This window comes from Symphalangus syndactylus, chromosome 21, assembly GCF_028878055.3.
Source record: "Symphalangus syndactylus isolate Jambi chromosome 21, NHGRI_mSymSyn1-v2.1_pri, whole genome shotgun sequence".
NCBI lineage: Eukaryota > Metazoa > Chordata > Mammalia > Primates > Hylobatidae > Symphalangus > Symphalangus syndactylus.
The window spans coordinates 55,970,859-55,991,302 of NC_072443.2; the positions used below are offsets into that span (position 1 = coordinate 55,970,859).

The window sequence follows — 20,444 nt, forward strand, 5'->3', positions numbered from 1 at the left end:
CCAGGCAGGAGGATAGCTTGAGCCCAGGAGTTCGAGACCAGCTTGGGCAACATAGAGAGACCCCATCTCTATAAAAATTACAACCAGAATAGCCACAAAAGACATTACAAGGACAACTGGAAAAATTTAAGTATAGACTGGATATTTGGATGATATTAAGTAATTCTAATTTTTCTCAGGCATTATATGGTATGTAGGAGAATGTCCCTATTCTTTGGAGGTACACATGAAAAATACTTACGGATTAATATGGATTATGTACGTAAACGTGAAGAATATTAACAAAAATATATCAAAAGTTTGACTAGAAAAACAAGCCAGGAGGTGGCTTAGAAATGAATCAAAGGCCCGGGTGCCGCGGGTCACGCCTGTAATTCCAGCACTTTGGGAGGCCGAGGCAGGCAGATCACTTGAGGTCAGGAGTTCAAAACAAGCTGGTCAACATGGCAAAACCCTGTCTCTACTAAAAATACAAAAATTAGCTGGGTGTGGTGGTGTGTGCCTGTAATCCCAGCTACTTGGGAGGCTGAGGCAGGAGAATGGTTTGAACCTGGGAGGCAGAGAGGTTGTAGTGAGCCGAGATCGAGATCGCGCCACTGCACTCCAGCCAAGGCAACAAAGTGAGACTTTGTCTCAAAAAAAAAAAAAAAACAGAATCAAAGAGGAAGATAAGAAAAAAACACATCTTCTTGTTCTGTGACAAATAGAGAGTTGCTCTGTTGACCTCCATTCACAGACAGAACTGTTAGTCTCTGGGCTGGACGTCACGACAGGTCATGGTTTCTTCTGGGTCTGGAAATTCTGTAACTCTGCTAGCTTTCAACGGCTCCCACCATTCCATTTCTGTGCTGGGACTTCTAATTGGCAGAAAGCTCAGAAATCATACTTATCAGTCAATGCAAATCCCCAACTAGGGTTGGTTGGGAAGGAGGCTTAGGAGTAACCAGACCTTTGGGTCACACCAAATCAAATCAAACCATAACTGTGTACATAAGACAATATAAATCCTGTGTTAGTTTTTGGCTTCTTGGCAGGCAATATGACTTAGGTATGGTAGGAAGACAGGGAGTACAGACCCACAGAGCCCTCATCTGTGTACTTAACGAGCTGTTAAGTACTCCAGCAACTTACCTAACCCTTCTAATCCTCAAACTCCTCTGCTACAAAAGGAAGCTACTACTACAGACCTCACAGGAGTGTGAAGATTAAATGAGACAGGAGAAGAAAACACCAAGGCAAGGTGCCTGGCTGGCCCTAGGAGCCAGCAGCCAGGGGAGCTGCTGAGTGGGGAGTGTAAGGAAAGGCTCCCTCTTGGCTTCTGGCCTGGCTCCCCCAGTAGGCAATCAAGGTCAACTAGGTTGGCAGCTGCACTTGATTTGAGAACCATATCACCTCTTCCAAATACTGCTCCTGGAATGAAATTTGATTGACAAGATTTATTCAAGGGAAAAGTTTCCCTGATAAGATGTGAATTTCACAATGGTCTTGTATTACGAATCACTACCTCTCTAAGGAAAAACAATTGTTAAGAGTTTAGCCTATGTTGGCAGTTCTAGGTTTCATGTGATTAGGTCATTGGCCTTTGAAATTAAAATAATATTGTTAAAAAGCAGCAGGAACTGTGCAGCCATGCCTGAAGACGAGGTAGAGTTTAGGAAGCCGCTCCTCATATCCCAGACTAGCACTGCTCGAGAACCTTTGCTTATGTAGAGAATGTGAAGACACTTTTAACACTGATGCTGGCCCAGTCTGACTCTGTGTGTGAGTCAGAGACCTAGTACCACATTAATTGTACATCTGTTTCTAGATGATATGTCCCAGTGAGGGCAAAGGCCTCCAGGGGAGTTGTAAACTGAACAGTTTACCTTTTTTGTTTTCAAAATTCTATCTGTCCATCCATCTATCCATCTGTCCAACCACCCTTATAAGGGAGAATATCTTTAAATTAAGGAAGTTTCCCCTATGCATCATCCAAAGTATAACTTGATCATTAAAATAAAGTTGCAGGCAAAAGGGCCACAGTATGAGATTAAGAACATTAATAAAATGAACAATTATAACAATATACTATAAAGAAAGTTATGGGAATCTGATCTCTGAAAGTATCTTAATTTTTATTTTTTTTATTTTTTATTTATTTTTTTTTTTGAGACGGAGTCTGGCTCTGTCGCCCAGGCTGGAGTGCAGTGGCACGATCTCGGCTCACTGCAAGCTCCACCTCCCGGATTCACGCCATTCTCCTGCCTCAGACTCCCGAGTAGCTGGGACTACAGGCGCCCGCCACCTCGCCCGGCTAATTTTTTGTATTTTTAGTAAAGACGGGGTTTCACCATGTTAGCCAGGATGGTCTCGATCTCCTGACCTCGTGATCCGCCCGCCTCGGCCTCCCAAAGTGCTGGGATTACAGGCGTGAGCCACAGCGCCCGGCCTTTAATTTTTATTTTTTATTATTATTTTTTCGAGACAGTCTCACTCTATTGCCTAGGGTGGAGTGCAGTAGCACAATCTTGGCTCACTGCAAGCTCTGCCTCCTGGGTTCACGCCATTCTCCTGCCTCAGCCTCCTGAGTAGCTGGGACTACAGGCACCTGTCACCACGCCCGCCTAATTTTTTATATTTTTTAGTGGAGATGGAGTTTCACTTTGTTAGTCAGGATGGTCTCGATCTCCTGACCTCGTGATCCACCCGCCTTGGCCTCCCAAAGTGCTGGGATTACATGCATGAGCCACAGCGCTCAGCCAGAACGCTTTTCTAAGATTATAGAGCAAACAAGAGGGAAAGCCTCAACTGGCGTTGCAAGCTTCTACTCCTAGGCTTTCTCCCTAGACTGCCTTTTCTCTTTTTGCACTTACCCTTACCCCAATCCAAATATCCAATAATCTTATCTAAACCCAAAGGACACCTTCTTAGAAACCATCATCAACAGCACACACGACCAATTTGATGTTCTAAGGTGAATCTGATATAAACTCCGTTCTCACGCGCACACCACACCAAGAATTACTTACATAAATCTGTTCCGTACTTGAGTCCCACTTTGGGCACCCAGCCCTTGCTTCGAAAGTAATGGTAGGCCATGTAGGTGGTTCTGAACGTGGGCTGAACTACAGTGAAAGCTTTCCAGAGCTTCACTATCGTTAAAGGCTCCTAAAGTTATTTACAAAAAACAAAAAGTATTACTATGTATGCATTCGCTCACCGTTCAGCCAGGGCATCAACATCTATACTAAGTGTGGAGCTGAAGCAGCGAATAAAACGCAGTTCCCCCAGCAGAGCAATTTATTTATTTTATTTTTGAGGCAGAGTCTCGCTCTGTTACCCAGGCTGGAGTGCAGTGGCGTGATCTCGGTTCATTCCCAGCAGAGCAATTTAGCAAGAAGGTCTGGCTCTGCACTGTCCAGTGGGGCAGCTGCCAGCCATACATAGCTAGTCTGAACTGAGAGGGGCTCTAAGTGTAAAATATACACTGACTTCCTACTCAGTATGAAAAAAAAAAAAAGAGAATATAAACTATTTCAATATCGTTGAGTAAGTTGGGTTAAATAAACTGTAATACTGTATTAAAATACCACCTGCTTTTTAAAAAATGTTTTTAATGTGGCTACCAGAAAATCTGGAATTATACACATGGCTCCCATCTGAGGCTCTCACTGTCCTATTGCACAGCACTGCTCCAGAGCACTTAGAAAAGGCAGCATTTGAGCACGAGAAGTAGTGAGGGAAAGGGGCTGGAGTGGGTGGTGGTGGGCTGGGAAGGACATTCCAGGCAGAGGAACCAGTGCATGCAGGGGGCTCACTGTAACAAGCCCACCAAGGCTGGAGGGCGGTTCGTGACAACATTTCACAGATCCTTAATGAGTGGCTACTCTATGTCAGGTCACGTTCAGAAGAACAAAAAAGAATTTTATAGTAAAACTTAAACAAACAAACCTCTATTTAGTGTTTGAAACTAGAGAATTTGTTATCTGATGGCACAAACTAATAATTAACTGCTTAAAAAACAATTTTGTTTTTAATGTGGGAGTCAAAGAGAATGAGAATGGTTTGGTCTAGAAAATATTCTGATGTATCATTACCAAAAATACAATGACAACAAAATAACTAGGTAAGTTTGGAAAACTTTTGCTTCATTTCAATAGTTACTGAAACAATCAAGTCTTCAGCTGATTTAAGGCTCAGTCACTCAGTGAGACTGGCTCAGTTTGTCCCAGCCTAAGATTGTAATACGATAGGCTAGAGTTACGTTGTTTTTTTTTTGCAGTTGTTCCTAATGCAAAAATTCCATACCTGTGTGACCTTGTGACCCCACTGTGAGTAACAAGCAACAGTCTCATAGAGAAGGTTCAATTTCCAACACAGCCCAGTGTTGTTCAGATGTTGAGGCTTTTATGTCACAGCTGTACCGTTCTGACAAATTTCAGCTAAGGCCCATGAGAGGAAGCAGGGTGGGGCTAAGAATTGCCACCATTTGGGAAAATGAGCCATTTGTCAGGCAGATACTGCTTCCAAACGGCTGGAATACCCATGAACAATATTTATGCAATTAGAATTTGATGACTGATTAAATTATGTGCTCCCAAGAGCCAAACAGAATATACCTTATCTGCTTCATTTACTGTTTACTTTTCTCTTTTAAATTTTATTTGAATTATTTTACAATTATCTCTCTTCTAAAGGCAGCAGGCTACAGTACAAAGTCATGGGCTTTGGAGTTACTTGGACACAGGTTTGAATATTTATTCTAACCAGACTAGCTGTGTGACTTTGGGTACATTATTTATTTTCTCTGAGCCTCAATTACCTTATCTGCAAATTCTTTTTTTTTTTTTTTTTTGAGACGGAGTCTTGCTCTGTCACCCAGGCTGGAGAGAAGTGAGCCATCTCGGCTCATTGCAACCTCCGCCTCCCGGGTTCATGCCATTCTCCTGCCTCAGCCTCCCGATTGGCTGGAACTACAGGAGCAGGCCATCATGCCTGGCTAATTTTTTGTATTTTTTTAGTAGAGACAGAGTTTCACCATGTCAGCCAGGATAGCCAGGATGGTCTCAATCTCCTGACCTTGTGATCTGCCCACCTCGGCCCCACAATGTGCTGGGATTACAGGTGTGAGCCACCGTGCCTGGCCCCTTATCTGCAAATTCTTACCAGGTGGAGATAAGGACTGGAAATATTGCATGTAAAGTACCTAAAATATAGCTTTTACAATAGTAGGTGCCAAATACTGGTAACTTTTATTTTTGTTAATTTTTAATACTGTTCTGACACAGATTTCCTAATCATTATACAGTATAAGATACTGTACTTCTCCTAGTTTCGAGGAATGAAATGCAATCTAAAAGGGTCAAAGATGTCTTTCGCTCGAACAGTCCCACCTCAGGATCCAAATCCAAAACTTTAGAGAAAAATTCAATTCCTATTTTATTCAGTAAGAGTAGAAACATTTGTATTAATGCAATATAGAAATTAGTACAACCTGCTTTTAACAACAGGGAAATTTTAAGTGGGTTGTATGTAAACAAAGCATCTTACCTTCTCATAGTAAATACTTAAACATCCCAGAGCATAGACCAAGAAGAAGGCCTGAAAATAGAGCAAGCAGAAAATGCTTATTACGAATAGCTCCACATTCTTGTGAAACTATTTTACAGACTGATCTTTTTTTTTTTTTTTTTTTGGGATGGAGTCTCGCTCTGTCGCCCAGGCCGGACTACAGTGGCGCTATCTCGGCTCACTGCAAGCTCCGCCTCCCCGGTTCACGCCATTCTCCTGCCTCAGCCTCCCGAGTAGCTGGGACTACAGGCGCCCGCCACTACGCCCGGCTAATTGTTTTGTATTTTTTTTTTTTTTTTTTTTTTTGAGACGGAGTCTCGCTCTGTCACCCAGGCTGGAGTGCAGTGGCGCGATCTCGGCTCACTGCAAGCTCCGCCTCCCAGGTTCACGCCATTCTCCTGCCTCAGCCTCCCGAGTAGCTGGGACTACAGGCGCCCGCCACTACGCCCGGCTAATTGTTTTGTACTTTTTTTTTTTTTTTTTTTTTTTTGAGACGGAGTCTCGCTCTGTCACCCAGGCTGGAGTGCAGTGGCGCGATCTCGGCTCACTGCAAGCTCCGCCTCCCGGGCTCACGCCATTCTCCTGCCTCAGCCTCTCTGAGTAGCTGGGACTACAGGCGCCCGCCACCACGCCCGGCTAATTTTTTGTATTTTTAGTAGAGACGGGGTTTCACCGTGGTCTCGATCTCCTGACCTCGTGATCCGCCCGCCTCGGCCTCCCAAAGTGCTGGGATTACAAGCCTGAGCCACCGCGCCCGGCCTGTTTTGTATTTTTAGTAGAGACGGGGTTTCACCGTGTTAGCCAGGATGGTCTCGATCTCCTGACCTCGTGATCCACCCACCTTGGCCTCCCAAAGTGCTGGGATTACAGGCGTGAGCCACCGCGCCCGGCCACAGACTGATCTCTTTTCACCTCAAATACAAATGCTCTTAAGTCATCATGAAAAAGGTCACATATATATATATATATGTATGTACGTATATATATGTGTATATATATGTGTGTGTGTGTGTGTGTGTATATGTGTGTATATATATATGTGTGTGTGTGTGTGTATATATATATATATATATATATATTTTTTTTTTTTTTTGTAACGGAGTCTCGCTCTGTCGCCCAGGCTGGAGTGCAGTGATGCATCTCCGCTCACTGCAAGCTCCGCCTCCTGGGTTCACGCCATTCTCCTGCCTCAGCCTCCCAAGTAGCTGGGACTACAGACACCCGTCGCCATGCCTGGCTAATTTTTTGTATTTTTTTTTGTAGAGACAGGGTTTCACCATGTTAGCCAGGATGGTCTTGATCTGACCTCGTGATCCGCCTGCCTCGGCCTCCCAAAGGGCTGGGATTACAGGTGTGAGCCACCACACCCGGCCAAAGGTCACACATTTTTAATATAAATGGTTCATTCGAATGTCTTAGGTTTTTTAAAAAATCTAAGAAAATACAAATGTTACAAACTGGCTTAAATCAATAAAAATAAAAGATTTTTATGAATGTGTCCGTATTTATTCCCTAAAAAACCTATATAACTGAAGAATGATGTTAACAGCTGTAGCAATAGAAACTGTTGCTCATTGGAATTTCTCCCTGTAAAATTAAATAACCATATTTAAATTGAGAAAAATATATAAAGAAAAAAAATGTGTGAAAAGTGTGAGGCAGTGCTGATTTTGCTTACCTGACAAAACACTAGTTTCCCAGTCATCTTTGGTGAAGTGGTTTTCTAGAACCCTGTGTTTGCACTGACCTCACGTAATGACATATTTTACTGTGTGGGGGGAGGCTGTAGGAATGGCAAAGAAAATTGGCTCCAGTTGAATATAGTCACACTTAAACGGAAATGAAAATGGCTTTCTGTTAAAATAATACACTGCCAAACACTGACACCACCCAAAGAGCCATGTGTTGCTGGCTTTGCCTGTCTAGGGCGCTTAGGGTCTATAGATACCACTGAAGAGATTCCCATGAGACTGGTGCATAGCAGGTAGTGACCAAATGGTAGCCAGTGGTAAGATGGGGTTACATTTCTTTTTAAATATGAAGGTGAAAAATTAGATTTATAAACAAACATCAAATATTCTGCTTCGGCTCTCACTGCTGCTTCCAGCAGACACAGACGAGGAGGGGTCCTCTTGTGCAGTGTGGGAGCAGAAACATAATCCGCTCCCTGTCATAAACCTTGAGGCTTGTCTGCAGCAACAAGGCACTGACAAACTGCTCACTCAGCTTGTTTCCTCACTGTCCTTCCACCCCACCACTAACCTGGCATACACAGAACAAAAGACAGCACAAGTCATATAGGTGGAAGGACTTCCAAGCAGTGAATACCCTGTCATTCTCTGCCTGGCTATCTGATGACATCTCTCTTCACGGCAGCAGTTCTCAAAGGGTGGTCTGGGGATCCTGGGATCCCCAAGACCCTTGCAGGAGGTCTCAAGGTCAAAACCACTTCATAATAATAACGTGGTGTTATCTGCCTCATTTGTGCTCTCTCCAGTGACTATAAGACGTGTGATGGCCCAAGACTGCATCCAGAAGCAGATGCAAGAATCTAGCTGACTTTCAGGAAATCAGACCTTAAAGTGACTTGCAAAAATGAAAATGAAGGCTTTTCTAAATTTTTTGTTTTGGAAAATATAGTTATTTTTCATAAAAAACTTACATTAAAGTATTTATGTCAAGGTATGGGTTTTTGTTGTTGCTGTTGTTTTTAATATGGAAGGCTTCACAAACCTGTGTCATCCGTGGGCAGGGGTCATACTAATCTCTGCATTGTTCCAATTTTAGTATATGTGCTGTTGAAGACATCACTATTATTATTTTTCAATGTGTTAAACTGATACTCAACATTTTTGTTTTAATTTATAATTCGATAAGCACTGACAGATATGAGGGACCACTACTTTAGTTTTACCCAATCCAAATCTAGAGCATTTCTGGAGATGAAGGTGGTCACCTTCTATTTCACTTTTTCCTATCACCTTCTTGGTCCCAGTCTGTAGGTGGCTCCTTCCTGCCTTCTGTGACACCCTCCCTGTTCTGAGCCCTCTATAGTCCACTCTCCATAGCATCCAGATTCATCTTCTTGGCACATGAAGATCATGTCGTTCCCCTAATTAAAACTCTCCAAAGAGATTTCACTGCCCTTAGAATAAAGTCCAAACTGCTTGCCACCAGCTCCAGGTCCCTGCATGATCTTACCAGTGCTCTTTCCAGCTGTCCTGGCTGCACTTCTGTCCCCTGAAGACACTAAGCTCATTCAGGCCTTTGCCTCTGTAATTGCTACTCCTACTACCTGGCATGTTCTGCTCCAGACTCAAAGGTCACTTCTCAGAGAGGTCTTCCCTGGCCACGAAGTCTAAGTAACCCCCATCCGGATCATCTCCAGAGCACTTACTTTTGTCTGAAAATCTTTCTCTTACATGTGTTCCTCCGACTAGAATGTAAACTCTGGCAGAACAGAAACTGCCTGCTGTTCCCTTGGCCTAGAAGGGGGTCTAGCACATGTTAGGTGTTCAATGCTTGTGTTGAAAGATAAAAAAGACAGGTCTCCAATCCTGCCCTTGGCTTAGGCCCCAACAGCCAGAGCCACCCTACAGCAGATCTCTGCACCTCACTCAGCTCATCTCTTCTCAGTGTGAACATTGCATTCCATTTCTTTCACTGCTGTTGACAGCACTGCCAAGTGGCCCACAATCTTATTTTGATCTTTTCTCTTTCCATCACTCACTACTTATTAATACAGAATACTGCTGTTTTTCAGATGGACTACCAGCTAAAAGGTACAATGGAAAAGATTAAGTTGTTTCCTCAAATGTCTGAGTCCCTTGCATTTTACCACAATTTGCACTTCTTGGTTCAGAATAGTGTAACACAAAGACTGAAGTTTGAGATCTGACAGACCTGAGCTCAAATTGTCATTGTTAGCTAGGGCCTTGGAAGTATCACTTAAATTCTCCATGCCTTATCTATACAATGGGGATAATAATGCTTTCTTAGCTAAATATTTAATAAGATTAAATCACACAAAGATTTAATAAGCTATGAAAAGCACCTAAAAGCTCAATTAATTTTAGTTTTCCTCCTTTCTGGAACTCCTGACCTCAGGCAATCTGCCCACCTCGGCCTCCCAAAGTACTGAGATTACAGGCATGGCCACCGTGGCTGGCCTTAGTTTTCTTCCCTTTCTAATAACTGGATAGCATAGCCTGGAAAAAAAAGTTCAATCCCATCCTTGCCTAATAAGAGATTCTTTCTTGATATCTGCTAAAATGTAAGTTCTTCAAAAACTGATGTGTTTTCATTATCAGCAAGCATACATTTCCCCAAGAGTGAATGAAACCAATACCTCATTTTTATTTGCCTAAAATGGTGATTGGCTTTGATCAATCTACGCAAAATGCGACTAGGCACTTATTACAGATGGAGAGGATCTTAATTCAATTGAGTTGGTTTTATTTAAAATTAAATTATCAGTAGACTGGAGAGGTCTGTAGAGGTTGACAATCATATCCCCTGCAATCTCATTAGTAAGTTTTACTTTCACAGTACTAGTAAGATGGAAGGATAAGTTTAATGATAGCTTTTAACATCATATTGCTAAAGGTAGTCAGGGCCCTCAAGTGTTGTAATGGAAAAATAGATCTCAATAACAGATCCCTATGAAACAATGGAATACATTAGCTAACTGGCATGGCAATCTAATTATCCCTGAAACGAATACTCACACAGAGTGAACATTAAATCATCACCATGGCCAGTTCACAAAAAGTATGGGTTAAAATGTCACTGGCTAAAAGCAGAGGTAAGGAAAACGTTGCATGTGGAATATGCCATCTGGCATGTGTGAATACAGTTGCAGGTGCCTAAACAGGAAAAAAGTGTATTCTACTAATGTGATCTAGTCACGGTGTGTGTGAAAGACCTAGTCACTGTGTAATACTTCCACCATTTAAGTAAAAGATCTATTTTGTGATCATTATCAACAATTTAGAGACAGAGTATGTATCTGCTACCAGGCAGAGAATAAAGGCGGGAACCAAATGAGCACCTATTACATGTGCCAGGAACTGTGCTGGTTGTTGTGTATACATGACTGAATGTCATTAGCTGTTACATCAATTCAAGCAAAAATAAAGCACAATTTCCAAGAAGTGTTTTTTCTTGCGAGTGCTAGCCCTCCCTCAGCACACACACATCTTTCTCCAAACTGCCCATAAAACACATTGCATTGAAGTTCATTTTAAATTTACAGAAAATATATTCATTTAAAAATATCTGCCATTTTGTGAACTAAAGCTATGTCTTCACTCCACCCAGGGAAGTTGGCTAGCTTGGAGAGGGATGGGGACACAATGAGGAATATACATTGCTAAGTGTCTTCCAGGACAGACACTTCACACATATCACACTGCATTCAATCTTCACTATCTTCCTCTGAAGGAGAATGTTATTACATCTGAGGAAACTGAGGAATGCCAAGAACACTGTCTATTGTGTCTTACACTACATGCTGCAAATATTTTCTTCCCATTTCATCTTTTGCCTGTAATTTTGCCTTTGTCTTTAACATAGAGTTTTAAATCTCTAGGTAATGAAATCTATATATTATGGCCTCTTAGAAGAACTTATCCATATCTCAAAAATATATAAAACCTAGGCAGGGTGGCTCACACCTATAATCCCAGCACTTTGGGAGGCCAAGGCAGGTGGATCACTTGAGCCCAGGAGTTCGAAACCAGCCTGGACAACATGGCAAAACCCCATCTCTACCCAAAATACAAAAATTAGCTGGGCGTGGTGGTGTGTGCCTGTGGTTCCAACTACTCGGGAGGCTGAGATGGGAGGACTGCTTGGGCTCAGGAGACTGAGGCTGCAGTGAGCTGATACTGTACCACTGCACCACAGCTTAGGTGACAGAGAGAGCCCCTGTCTCAAAAAAAAAAAAAAAAAAGCATAATTATCCTTGCTTTCTATTTTAAATTTCCCTTTATATCTTTAATTGACCTGAAATTTATTTTGGTATATGTTAGGAGATGGGATTTTTTTTTTTTTTTTTTTTTTTAATTTTTTGCATACAAAAAAAAAAAACAATAAACATTTTCTAAAAATACATACAAACAAAAAGATGCGTATCAAACATATTAGAAAGGTTGCACATGGGAAGTCGGGGAATCGAAATGGGGGTGGGAGTTAAAATAAATGCGAGAGGGACTTTATATGGATCAGTGATAATAACTCAATCCTCCATTTGACAAAGAAGAGGGAGAAGGAAGAGGAAGAAAAAGAAAGTGGGATAAAGGATCAGAAAGGGAGGAAAATAGAGAAAATTAGAGTATGACTCCAGGGTAGACCTGTTTTGTTGTCATTGAGTTGGTTGGTTGGTTTGTCTGTTGTATTCTTCATGTTTCGCCAAGTTGGCCAGACTGGTCTCGAACTCCTAGCCCGAAGTGATCAACCCGCCTCGCCCCCCAGAGTGCCGGGACCACAGGCGTGAGCCACCACGTCCAGCCCCCACATTGCTTCTGGCCTCCGTGGTAGACCTCCCAGACGGAGCGGCCAGGCAGAGGAGCTCCTCACTTCTACCCAGACACGGGGCGGCCGGGCAGATGGGCTCCTCACTTCCCAGACGGGGCGGCCAGGCAGAGACGCTCCTCACTTCTTCCCAGACAATAGGTGGCCGGGCAGAGGCGCTCCTCACTTCCCAGACGATGGGTGGTCGGGCAGAGGCGCTCCTCACTTCCCAGACGATGGGCGGCCGGGCAGAGGCGCTCCTCACTTTCCAGACGATGGGTGGCCGGGCAGAGGCGCTCCTCACCTCCCAGACGATGGGTGGCCGGGCAGAGGCGCTCCTCACCTCCCAGACGATGGGTGGCCGGGCAGAGGCGCTCCTCACCTCCCAGACGATGGGTGGCCGGGCAGAGGCGCTCCTCACCTCCCAGACGATGGGTGGCCGGGCAGAGGCGCTCCTCACCTCCCAGACGGGGCGGCCGGGCAGAGGCGCTCCTCACTTCTTCCCGGACGGGGCTGCCGGGCAGAGGCGCTCCTCACTTCTTCCCAACGGGGCAGCCGGGCAGAGGCGCTCCTCCCTTCTTCCCGGACGGGGCGGCCGGGCAGAGGCGCTCCTCCCCTCTTCCCGGACGGGGCGGCCGGGCAGAGGGGCTCCTCACTTCTTCCCGGACGGGGCTGCCGGGCAGAGGCGCTCCTCACTTCTTCCCAACGGGGCAGCCGGGCAGAGGCGCTCCTCACTTCTTCCCGGACGGGGCAGCCAGGCAGAGGCGCTCCTCCCCTCTTCCCGGACGGGGCGGCCGGGCAGAGGCGCTCCTCACTTCTTCCCGGACGGGGCGGCCGGGCAGAGGCGCTCCTCACTTCTTCCCGGACGGGGCGGCCGGGCAGAGGCGCTCCTCACTTCCCAGACGGTGGGTGGCCGGGCAGAGGCGCTCCTCACTTCCCAGACGATGGGTGGCCGGGCAGAGGCCCTCCTCACTTCTTCCCGGATGGGGCGGCCGGGCAGAGGCGCTCCTCACTTCTTCCCGGATGGGGCGCCCGGGCAGAGGCGCTCCTCATTTCTTCCCGGACGGGGCGGCGGGGCAGAGGCGCTCCTCACTTCCCAGACGGGGCGGCCGGGCAGAGGTGCTCCTCACTTCTTCCCGGACGGGGCGGCCGGGCAGAGGCGCTCCTCACTTCCTCCCGGACGGGGCGGCCGGGCAGAGGCGCTCCTCACTTTCTCCCGGACGGGGCGGCCGGGCAGAGGCGCTCCTCACCTCCCAGACGGGGCGGCCGGGCAGAGGCACTCCTCACTTCCCAGACGATGGGTGGCCGGGCAGAGGCGCTCCTCACTTCCCAGACGATGGGTGGCCGGGCAGAGGCGCTCCTCACTTCCCAGACGGGGTGGCTGGGCAGAGGCGCTCCTCACTTCCCAGACGGGGCGGCCGGGCAGAGGCGCTCCTCACTTCCCAGACGGTGGGTGGCCGGGCAGAGGCGCTCCTCACTTCCCAGACGGTGGGTGGCCGGGCAGAGGCGCTCCTCACTTCCCAGACGGTGGGTGGCCGGGCAGAGGCGCTCCTCACTTCCCAGACGGGGCGGCCGGGCAGAGGCGCTCCTCACTTCTTCCCGGACGGGGCGGCCGGGCAGAGGCGCTCCTCACTTCTTCCCGGACGGGGCGGCCGGGCAGAGGCGCTCCTCACTTCTTCCCGGACGGGGCGGCCGGGCAGAGGCGCTCCTCACTTCTTCCCGGACGGGGCGGCCGGGCAGAGGCGCTCCTCACTTTTTCCCGGACGGGGCGGCCGGGCAGAGGCGCTCCTCGCCTCTTCCCGGATGGGGCGGCCGGGCAGAGGCGCTCCTCACTTCCCAGACGGTGGGTGGCCGGGCAGAGGCGCTCCTCACTTCCCAGACGGTGGGTGGCCGGGCAGAGGCGCTCCTCACTTCCCAGACGGTGGGTGGCCGGGCAGAGGCGCTCCTCACTTCCCAGACAGGGCGGCCGGGCAGAGGCGCTCCTCACTTCCCAGACGGTGGGTGGCCGGGCAGAGGCGCTCCTCACTTCCCAGACGGTGGGTGGCCGGGCAGAGGCGCTCCTCACTTCCCAGACGGTGGGTGGCCGGGCAGTGGCGCTCCTCACTTCCCAGACGGGGCGGCCGGGCAGAGGCGCTCCTCACTTCCCAGACGGGGCGGCCGGGCAGAGGCGCTCCTCACCTCCCAGATGGGGCGGCCGGGCAGAGGTGCCCCTCACCTCCCAGACGGGGCGGCCGGGCAGAGGCGTTCCCCACCTTCCAGATGGGGCGGCGGCCAGGCAGGGGTTGCAATCCCAGCACCCCGGCAGGCCAAGGCAGGCGGCCGGGGGGTAGAGGCTGCCGCGAGGCCAGACCACGCCACCGCACTCCTCCGGAGGCTGAGGCGGGCAGAGCACTCGGCGTCAGGAGCCGGCGACCAGCGTGGCCAAGATGGCGAACGCGTGCCTGCATCCAAAGGAGAAAAGGCAGGCAGCGGTGGCGCGCGCCGGCAGTCCCAGGCAGTCCGTGGCGCGGGCAGCAGCAAGCCGAGTATATTGCAGCCTGGGCCAGAGAGGGAAAGGAAGGAAGGAAGGAAGGAAGGAAGGAAGGAAGGACGGAAGGAAGGAAGGAAGGAAGGAAGGAAGGAAGGAAGGAAGGAAGGAAGGAAGGAAGGAAGGGATGGGATTTTAGCTTTGTCTTTTTCCAAATGGCTGATCAGCTGTCTCAACACCATGAATCTTTTCTTCACTAATATGAAGTGCTATTTTTCTTCACTAATACGAAGTGCCATTGTACCCTGAAATCCCATCAATAAATGGGTCTGTTTGTAGACTGTGGCCCAATCTTTCCTTTCCTATACCAAGGAAAGATATACCTTTTCCTTTCCTATATTGTTTTAATTGTTACTTTATGTTTTATTAACAGCTGCAGTAAGATCTCCTATTTTTTTTTCTTGGCTACGCTAATGATTCCAAGTGAACTTTAAAAATTAATAAAGCCTACAGCCATGCTACTCTGAATGTGCCTGATCTTGTCTGATCTCAGAAGCTAAGCAGCGCTGGGCCTGGTTAGTACTTGGAGGGGAGACTTCCTGGGAATACTGGGTGCTGTAGGCTTAAAACAAGGATCAATGAAACAAACGGCAAAACTGCAGTTCTTCTCTCTCCTGCCCACCAGCACACAAAGGCTTTTAAAACAAAACCCGATCCTCAAAGCAGTTCACCTGAAGTTTCCTGTGTGTTTGGGTATATAAGCAGAATATAAATACATTTATAGAGAGAAATTAGAATCGTTTTTCAAACCTTAATCAAAAGGCTCTGCTGTAAGTATATATTCTTGCTAAAAGGAACCAAACTGTCTCACAGTTGAAGTCTCTGGAAAATTTTCAGAAGTTTAGATAGAAGGAAAGTCACTGGCCTATAGCAGGGGAGGGAGACTAGTCAAACAACGTAGCAGTAAAAAATAACTGCAAAATTCTAAAGAATCTTAGACATTCTAATCACTGGATTCTGATACTTGGGATCCATATTATGGACACTAAGGAAGGGAAAAAGAAATGTGGAAAAAAACGAGTGAGGTACAAAATGGAAGAGCTGGGCACAAGAAGATGCGTAAGCGAGATCCAACTGAGACTGCTGCTGTCAGGCACAAGGAGAGCTGTCACCCGACCCTGGTGTGCCCCTTTGTTTCCAAGCATTCCCACCTAGTCCTCCTGTGTGGGGACTATTTTCTTTATTTTCTAAATAAGAGAAATTTTCTCATGCACTTTAAAAGTTTTATAAGTATATACGAACAATACACAGAAGTACCAGTAAGGTAGCCTCCAAAACTGGAGTTAGACTAAGAAATCGACATGTATCGACAAACTCAGAGCCACAACTGAATGATATCAACACAGTTAAAGAATGTGACATAGACTGAGTGAGGAAACTCAGCAAATGGGGAGTCTGGTGACGGTGGCAAGGTCTTCGCACTGCGCACAGGATGGGACTCCGACCCAATGGTTCGGTGGCAGACCAATGCACGCACCACACTGCCTCCAGTCTAGATGTTAGCAGCTCTTTGTTTGATATACCTCAATTCAATGGTGGCTTTTCAAGAAAAAGAATAAATGCTACCACATTAAGTAAAATAATTAATTAAAAGACATACAACAATCTTACAATCTTCAGTATCAAGTAAAAAACAGTTTATACCTCCCTGGGGAGAAGGACACATGAGCCCGACATCCTTAAGCATCTGTATTATCCAGCTCACTCCTCACAGGCTGATGCTGTGCTCACCAAGCAGCCTTCCAATTATATTACCCTTTGGCATCTGAATTTTCTACATGAAGAGAACATGCCAATATGGAATGGCAGGTGGTGGGGCCTTTGCTGATGTTAATAAACTCACATTCTAGTTTATTCCCCAGGCTCCTGTGAGCACACTCAGCCTGAATGCTGCTCCTAGAGCTCAAGTCATTTTCTGTGCTCTAACAAATCTGAACTTCTTAGTCCCTCAGGCAAAGAATTAGACCTGGAATGCAGGGCCCTACTGGGGTGCTGCCATGGTGGGAATCTTGCTGGGAGTGAGTGAGCTGGTGCAGCCACCCCTATTAAATCACCTCCCATCAGTTTCCCAATGGCACACACAGGGATGGTAAAATTAAACACATCTACTTTGGAACTTAGGAAATATAAACGTTAAATCTCAACCTTCAAAGTTGACTGCCTGGCAGGGTGTAGTGGCTCATGCCTGTAATCCCAGCACTTTGGGAGGCCAAGACAGGCAGATCACTTGAGGCCAGGAGTTTGAGAGTAGCCTGACCAACATGGCAAAACTCCATCTCTACTAAAAATACAAAAATTAGCTGGGTGTGATGGTGCGTGCCTGTAGTTCCAGCTACCAGGAGGCTGAGGTGGGAGGATCACTTGAACCTGGGAGGCAGAGGTTGCAGTGTGCTGAGATCATGCCACTGCACTGTAGCCTAGGTGACAGAGCGAGACCCTGTCTCAAAAAGAAAAAAAAAAAAAAAAGTTGATGGCCCTAACTTTATGACAGCATTATGCAACTGCTTTTAATTTACAGTGAAATCAACTTTCATTTGATTTAAAAAAAAATTCGCTCCCCCAAATCAGTCTATTTTTCACTGTATCTTGCTAATTAAAAAGGATTTGATTAAAAAATTAGCCAGACATGGTGTGGCATGCACCTGTAGTTCTAGGTACTCAGGAGGCTGAGGTGGTGGGATACCTTGAGCTCAGGAGTATGAGGCTTCAGTGAGCTACGATGGTGTCACTGCACTCCAGCCTGGGCAACAGAGAGAAACCCTGTCTCTAAAAAATACAAAAATAAAAAATTTAAAGAGCAAAGCATTTGAGTGTTTGCATGTGTGCGTGTCCACTGAAGGATGCAGAAGATGGATGGAGACAGAAATCTTCAGAAATAACTACTCAGAAATAACTGAGGTAAATATAGTTTATAGCTCTTCAATTACTCTATGAAAATTTCCAAATCTCTCTTCTGAATGAGTCAAGGCAAAGGCATGAAAACACCCCTACAAGGCTGCATGTCCACATCTGTGGTAGGTTGCAGACCAAAAGCTTCCCATGTCAGTGCTGAGCAGACTTCTAAGTCAGCTGTGTATTACCACTCTGAGTCCCTTAAGAGAGCTGTCGTGAATCACCACAGCAGGGGTGAGACCCCATTCTGCCTGCGTTCCTGACTGACATTCACAGAAACACTCGGCGGGTACATGCAGTGCACCAAACATGGGTGATTCATTCAAAAGAAATCTGCCAAAACAGAAAGACAAGTAGAGCTAGGTTTAACGGTATGCTCCCTGAAAACTTCTGGAATACATCTCTGAAATGTTCTCAGGTGCCAGGCAGCTTCTAAGAAGGCAGAGTAACCTCATCTCCTGTCTCCTATTACTCTTGCCTTTCATCAGGGAGTGTTCAAGAGGAGGCAGCAGGTAGCAGCAGCCTTTAAAAAATTTGTCAATAAAAGACAGCAGCTGGTCAACTGGAACAGTGCGGCTGAACTCCCAGCATCTGACACCGAATACCCTTCGTCTACAGTTGCCACCTCCCAGGCCAGGCCTCCAGCCCACCCTCCATACTGATGCTAGCTCTGGTCACTGCCACTCCCCTACGGAATCCCCTGCAGTGCCCTGCTGGCCCAGGACCAGGCCAGACCCTGACTCATGGACACACCCTCCCCCATCTGGCATTCGTTTTGACTGAGCTATCTGGAAGAGCCTTTGCTACCCTGTGTCCACGCGGCAAGCCCCATTTATCCTTTACTATCCTCAGCTATCATGACTACAAAGGCTTTCCACCTCAGCCCTGCTCGATGGTCTCCACCAGCTTCTGCGCAAATTCCCTATCTTGTACATTCATTAACAAATAATTATTACGCACCTAATAGATGTCAGGCATTGGGCCCAACAAAACAGGAACAGCGATACTGACAAGATACATATGCCACACTATGCTTATCACACTGAACTGTAATGATTTCTGGGCTATCCTTAAGACCGAAGTCATGTTCTACTTATTTCAGTGTTGGTAGCACTTAGCCCAATGCCTGGCACATAGCATGTACCCAATGGGCATTTTTATGATTGTCAAAAAGAAGGTTCCAACTAGCTGCTACTTAGCTTTTACAAGTAACTTAATAATGACAAAAATAGCAGGCACTAACATTTATTGAGCATTTACTATATTATCAGGTACTGTCCTGACCCAATTACATGTATTATTTAATTTCCAGAACATCCTATGAACAAGATGTTACATAGCCCCCACCTTACAGAGAAGAAATCTGAGGTTCTGAGAGGCCAAACATCTAAAGAACGGGTACACATGGGCTGTCTAGTACAGCGCTCCACAATGCTGGGAATGCCTACGCATGTGCTGTTCAATACAGTAGCCAGTGGCCACACACGGCTGTTCAGTGTTTGAAACATGGCTGGTGCAACCGAGAAAAGGAATTTTGAATTGTTTATTTTATTTATTTTATTTTATTTTAGAGATGGAGTCTTACTCTGTCACCTAGGCTGGAGTGCAGTGATGCAATCTCGGCTCACTGCAACCTCCGCCTCCCAGGTTCAAGCAATTCTCCTGCCTCAGCCTCCTGAGTAGCTGGAATTACAGGCGTGTGCCACCACACCTGGCTAATTTTTGTATTTTTAGTAGAGATGGGGTTTCACCGTGTGAGCCAGGTTCTCGATCTCCTGACCTCGTGATCCGCCCGCCTTGGCCTCCCAAAGTGCTGGGATTACAGGTGTGAGCCACAGCGCCCGGCCCCCATAATTACTTTCCTGTGGTCTCAGCTATAAAATTACCAACATGGATGTGTTCCATATCACTTCCTGGGACCTACCTGTATGCCAAGAACCACACTGGACACTGCAGGAACTATCAAAGCCATCACAGAGCTCCTGGAGGAGAGAGGAGCCCAAGAAGGGGTCCTATCTTCAAAGGCAGAAAAGACATTTCTGTGTGCACTATCAACATAAGAAAAAGAGGGTCTGAGCGTAAAGTGACCACAGGTTAGAGGAACTCCAGGTCACTGGGACAATATGATACAGTTTATGGAAGGTTGCTTTTAGGCACTGTTTTTTTTTTTTGAAACAGGATCTCGCTTGTGCAGTGGCGTGATTTCGGTTCATTAAAGCCTCGACCTCCCAGGCTCAAGCAACCCTCCCACCTCAGCCACCCAAGTAGTTGAGACTACAGGCATGCACCGCCACACCTGGCTAATTTTTGTATTTTTTGTAGAGACAGGGTTTTGCCATGTTGCTTAGGCTGACCCTAAACTCCTAGGCTCAAGCTATCTGCCTGCCTTGGCCTCCCAAAGTGCTGGGATTACAGGTGTGAGCCATGGCACCAGGCCCAAGCTAACTTCCAAGAATGTAGCTACTGCATTAAGTAGAGGGATCCTGCAGAAGGAAAAAAATCCACTTACTTAATTAGCAGTCACTACATGATCTGAATCATGTAGCACAGTATATGAAAAGTAGAGACTCCATGAATATACCAAACAATAGTGACTTGTACTCTTTAAGTGGATAAATTGTATGGTATATGAATTACAGTATTTTTGAAAAAGCTAGTGAAAATTAGTAACAAAATATTCAGCCAATCCGAAATCCATTTTTTTCTTCTTTCCACCCCCCTACCCTCAGCATCACCAGTCAGCATCTGTTAACAATCTGAAATCTTTTTATTCTTTTTTTTGTTTGACAGAGTCTCACTCTGTCGCCCAAGCTGGAGTGCAGTACCGCAATCATGGCTCACTGCAGACGCGACCTCCTGGGCTCAAGCAATCCTCCCACATCAGCCATGCAAGTGGCTGGACTACAGGCATGAGCCATCACACCGAGCCATCAATATAAAACCTTTTTTTTTTTTTTTTTTT

General features: G+C 46.6%; 1 protein-coding gene, 1 non-coding gene and 1 pseudogene across 18 annotated transcripts in view; 1 reads left to right on the forward strand and 2 right to left on the reverse strand.

Moving 5' to 3' along the window:
- TSEN2 (tRNA splicing endonuclease subunit 2) overlaps positions 1-20,444 on the reverse strand; it is a 63,375-nt gene that overhangs the window by 18,391 nt on the left and 24,540 nt on the right. For 15 of the 17 annotated variants that reach the window (XR_010118532.1, XR_010118533.1, XM_055259423.2 and 12 more), the window contains 2 exons: positions 5,530-5,580; positions 3,009-3,147 (listed from right to left, as the gene is read on the reverse strand). Coding sequence is in view for 15 of the 17 variants with exons in the window: in XM_055259423.2 (XP_055115398.1) it covers positions 3,009-3,147; positions 5,530-5,580 (190 nt within the window). In the remaining 2 variants the exon portion in view is untranslated. The other 2 variants (XM_063630335.1, XM_063630343.1) reach the window with 2 other exon arrangements.
- LOC129471734 (U6 spliceosomal RNA) lies at positions 8,260-8,361 on the reverse strand. Its single transcript, XR_008653703.1, has one exon. It is a non-coding gene; the product is annotated as a U6 spliceosomal RNA (small nuclear RNA).
- LOC129471724 (uncharacterized) lies at positions 15,036-15,154 on the forward strand (annotated as a pseudogene).